The sequence below is a fragment of the Phaethon aethereus genome, assembly GCF_964289735.1.
Source record: "Phaethon aethereus genome assembly, chromosome: 7".
NCBI classification, from domain to species: domain Eukaryota; kingdom Metazoa; phylum Chordata; class Aves; order Phaethontiformes; family Phaethontidae; genus Phaethon; species Phaethon aethereus.
The window spans coordinates 31,927,651-31,932,331 of record NC_138583.1 but is presented as its reverse complement, the minus strand read 5'-3'; the positions used below and the strand labels follow the sequence as shown (position 1 = coordinate 31,932,331).

The 4,681-nt window shown below is 56.8% G+C and overlaps 1 protein-coding gene across 1 annotated transcript; it reads right to left on the bottom strand.

Moving 5' to 3' along the window:
- Positions 1-267: 267 nt before the first annotated feature.
- ADRB1 (adrenoceptor beta 1) lies at positions 268-3,661 on the bottom strand (the record flags this gene model as incomplete). The annotated part of the gene is made up of 2 exons (XM_082001898.1): positions 268-687; positions 2,381-3,661. The coding sequence occupies 2 exons, from the start codon at positions 3,659-3,661 to the stop codon at positions 631-633; spliced, it is 1,338 nt and encodes a 445-aa protein (XP_081858024.1). The 3' UTR covers positions 268-630.
- Between the last annotated feature and the right edge of the window lie 1,020 nt (positions 3,662-4,681).

Sequence of the window (4,681 nt, the reverse complement as noted above, 5' to 3'; positions counted from 1 at the left end):
TGTATTCATTGCAGTAATGAAAAACTTTATGAAATCACAAGGATACAGTGTACCTTCATAAAGCAATAAAGGAAGACAATCTTTTGGACCAGGGACGCAAATCTGCAGCCCTTCTGTTCGCAGCAGCTCCTTACTTGGATCAGTCCACAATATAAAATTCAGTTATCATAATCTGGCCCCCAAGGAATATGTGACTGTCGGCAGCACACTGAAGCTATGCTGCACACGACCGTTAGCTTTATGATCTACAAATTAGGTAGATTCATTTCACCCAGAGGTTTCAGCGGTGTTTAAGTCTTGTCCCAGAGTCCCATCCTGCTCCAGTTATGCCCCAGCCACTCCCTCAGAGGTTAACTCCTTTTTTACAGTAAGAGGCAACCAAAGTCTGGACTCCTGCGGCCGGCTCCCATCTCCCCTTACCGGGCACGAGCCTCCTCCGGCTGCTTTTCGGGCAGGGGTCTCCCCCGACCTCCACGCTCAGTACCGGGACCCGGTCCCGCTGAGCGCACACCACCCACCTCGCTCGGGCAGGATCAGGCCCACTGTCGGCATGAGGTGGACTTACGTGTGGGGTGGTGTGTACCGCATACGGAGATTGTTTTCTACTCGAGACCATTTTTAGCTTTCAAATTAAACATCCTCTGTAATCTTAAATATTCTGGTCTCCTGACTCCCAGCCGCGTACTCCTAACAAAAAAAAAAAAAAAAAAAAAAAAAAGAAGAATATATTCCAGAAAGGAATAGTTACAGAAAATGAGTGTATTCATTATCAGAGTGGAAACACCTTGTCTTTAGCTATTAATTTTAAGGGAAGTCAGCAGACCTCGGTGCAACAGGAACACAACCTTATTGGGTTTCAAACACATTTTTTACAATACTGTGGCAGGAAAAGCCATTAGATAGAGTTGTATTGGTAATCTGAGCCATCTCTGGAGAAAAACAAATGCTGTTCTTCCCATTACAGGTAGGTATTGTTTCAAAACCTACAGAGACACGCTTGCTTGTGCTGCAATGGTATTTATTGCACATAGACCAATTACTTACACAGTAGTAAATTGCACCAGAGTATAAATATGTTATAAAACACACACCGAGAGGAAAATGAAAATGACACACAAGTGCTAAAATAACAGCAGATTCACGTGGGCACTTGGAAATAAAAATAAAAATAATAAAGTCCCTTAAGATATTTTAATTTATAATATGGGTATATTTACAGTACCTTCATAAAATAATATAAAAAAGTCACTCTCTCAATAAAACTATAACAGATCAGACAAAACCAGAAATCAGTTTCAGGATCGGTGTTATTCAAACCTCCATTTCATTTTTAATTTGCATGTGTGTACGTGTGTGCAAGTAACATCTTCAAATAACTTTACAACTCTTAACACTGTGCAAAAAACGGCTTTGTTGCCGTTTTTAAAAAAATGTGCAGTTTTTGTTGTTGCCAGGATTTTTTTCCCCCCCTGTTCATCTGTAATTATAATGAACAAGCTGCAGAAGGCTCCTCACTGCCCCCCCCCCAAAATACTACTAGTGGCATGTAATACGCTGTTTAATATAAACACGGTCCGTTTATTCCCCTGTACAATATGCACAGTTTGAGGTAGAAGTTTCTCAGCCTGACTGCTATTGTCTGGCCGAAGGAGATAAGCACAATAACTCACTGCTTGCTGACGGGGAGGGAGAAAGCATGAGTGTGGGTTGGGTTTTTTACCCCCTTTCGAAATATACCTGTGCTCCTCACCACTCATTATTTTTCTCCATCGCTCCTCTGCGGAAGAGGGGAGCACAGCTACTCCCAGCTTAAAACTCATCTTGCCCGTGGGTCCGCACTCCCCGCCTGGAGCACCTGCAGCACGGACCCTGTGCCTCCCCAAAAACCACCCGGTGCTGTGGGTGAGGGAATGAAACCCGGGGTGTCTGACAGCCCCGGGCGAGGTGGGGGACAGCGGGGACCCCAGCAGCAGCCAAACTCGGCAGCCAAATGCCAGCACCTCCACGCTCAGGTTCAACTGCCAAGCACAGTCCCGGGACAACTTGGCCGAGCAAAGGGTGCTGCTGCCACAGCCCCTTGCGAAAGCGCTTCTCCCAAATCCAAGCTGGCTATCTTTGGGACAGGCTGTTTGTTTTGTTCTCCGGTCAGTGGGCTTCCTGTTTGCTGTAGTTTCGGATGAGGTATGTCGTACACGAGTTCACCTGCTTTTATTCCTAAGTAAACACCCGCTCTCTCCCTGCTAAGACCAGGATCAGTTTTGCTTGGCATTAGCCTTACCACCAGGCAGCTGCTGGGGATTTCTCTGCTCCTGTGCATCTCCCTGCCTGCCTTTCCCCCTGCCCTGGGTCCGACACGGCCCCCCACGCCCCTCCCCTATACCTTGGACTCCGAATCGGACGTTTTGCTATTTCTCTCCTCCAGGCTGGACTCGCTGCCACCCCGCGTGCCCCCGTTGCAGTCGGACCAGGTCCCTCCCAGGCTGCGCTCGGGGGACCCCACGGTGCTGATGAAGCCCCCGGGCAGCCGGGCCAGCTCCCCACCGCCAGCGTGCAGCCGCCGGTCAGCTTTCCGGGGGCAGCAGAGCAGCCTCTTGAAGGCCTTACGGAAGTCGGGGCTGCGGCAGTAGATGATGGGGTTGAAAGCGGAGTTGGCGTAGCCCAGCCAGTTGAAGAAAACGAAGAGCCAGTCCGGCACCAGCTCCCTGTTGAAGACGTTGACGATGTTCACCAGGAAGAAAGGGAGCCAGCAGAGGGTGAACACCCCCATGATGATGCCCAAAGTCTTGAGGGCTTTCTGCTCCTTCATGGCCATGATGCGGGAGGTCTTTCGCTTGCTGGCTCGGCCGTTGCCGAGGATGGGCTGGTGGTGAGGGTGAGGGGGCGGGGGTGGCTGCGGCTGCTCCTGGCTGCCGTAGAACCGGCCCTCGCACCTATCAATCTTCCTGATCTGCTCCTTGGCCTCTCTGTACACCCGGAGGTAAACAAAGATCATGATGAGGAGCGGGATGTAGAAAGAAATGATGGACGAGGCGATGGCATAAGCCCTGTTGGTGACAAAGTCGCAGCAGCCAGGGTCCTGGTAGCACTCCAGTGCCTGGGGGTCCTCATCCCTCCACCAGTGCATCATGATGGGCAAGAAGGAAACGAGGGCAGAGATGGCCCAGACGGTACAGATGATGCCCTTGGCCCGACCCTTGGTCATGAGGCTCTGGTAGCGGAAAGGCGAGGTGATGGCCAGGTAGCGGTCGATGGCGATGACACACAAGGTCTCGATGCTGGCCGTCACACAGAGCACGTCCAGGGAGGTCCAGCACTCGCAGAGGAAAGATCCCCAGAGCCAGGTGCCCCGCACCACCAGCGTGGCCCCAAAGGGCACCACCAGCAGCCCCATCACCAGGTCGGCACAGGCCAGCGAGGTGATGAAGAGGTTGGTGAGGGTCTGCAGCCGCTGCGTGCGCCCGATGGCCGCGATCACCAGCACGTTACCGGCCACGATGAGCAGCACCACCAGGGCCATCAGTAGGCTCATGCCCACCGCCCACTGCTGCGACAGCAGCTCGGCGGGCAGCTGCCTGCTCCCGGGCGGCGCCGCCGTCACCCCGCCGCCGGCGACGGAGCGGTTCTGGGGGCCGCAGTCGGGCGGCAGCCACCCATCGCCCATGGCTGCGCGGGGCGCTCCGGCCGCCGCGCCGCGCCGCGGGCAGGAAGGCGGCGCCGCCGCCGCCGCTGCCGCCGCCACCGCCGCCGCCGCCGCCCCGGGCCGCCGCATGGCCCCGCGCCGCGCCGCCGGCCCACCCCTCCCCGCCCACGTCACAGCCGCCGCCAATCGGCATCTCGGGGGGGCGGAGCCCCGCCGCCCCGCCCTTCCCGCGCGCTGCCTGCCCGCGCCGGTGCCCGTGCCCCTGCCCTTGCCCCGCCGGTAGCGCTGCCTGTACCTCTGCCTCTGCTCTGCCTGTGCCCTGCCTGCACCCAGCCCCACAGCTGCTGCCAAGGGAACAGCCCTCCCCCGCCACCCACCCTGCCGTACGGGGTGGGGCGGTTTTACGGGCAGCAGCTGTGGGGCAGGCAGGGGATGTGGGCAGGGTGGGCTCCTGCCCGCAGGGCGCACCACCGGGGGGACCCACCGTGCCGTGGCTGCCGGTGCTTGCTGCACTCTCCGGTGCTTGGCGGCAGCGAGCTGGGACAAACGGAGTCAGTCGGCAGCTGTAGCACTCTCCAGAATGGGGCCTGGGAAAAGGCAGGTTTATACCCCAAATATTCACTGCGACCCTGGCCCACAGCCAGGCTTTGTCACCTCCCGAGGCCCAAGGCGGGGCGACTCCCAATCCCCGGCGGTGGGAAGATGGCATGAGTGCTGAGAGCCACACCTCACGCCAGAGACACCCCGCATTGCCGCCATTGCCCCTGTGCTGCCAGGCGCAGCCATGCGAGCTGCTGGAGCAGGCGCTGCCCCTCTTTACACCTGGAAGGAGTGAAATGCCAAATACCAGCCCTGTCGGTGTCATGCTGCATTGGAAAGCAATGGGCACGCTCCCATGGGACGTCCCCGTCAGGGACAAGCCCCATGCTCGCAGCCCCCCGTCACCAGTGCCTCCTGCCCCAGCCCGGGCACCCCCAGAGCCTCACTGGCCGGGACCCCATATAAAACCTTCCGGCCCAAGGGCTGATGCTGCCCCCTCTG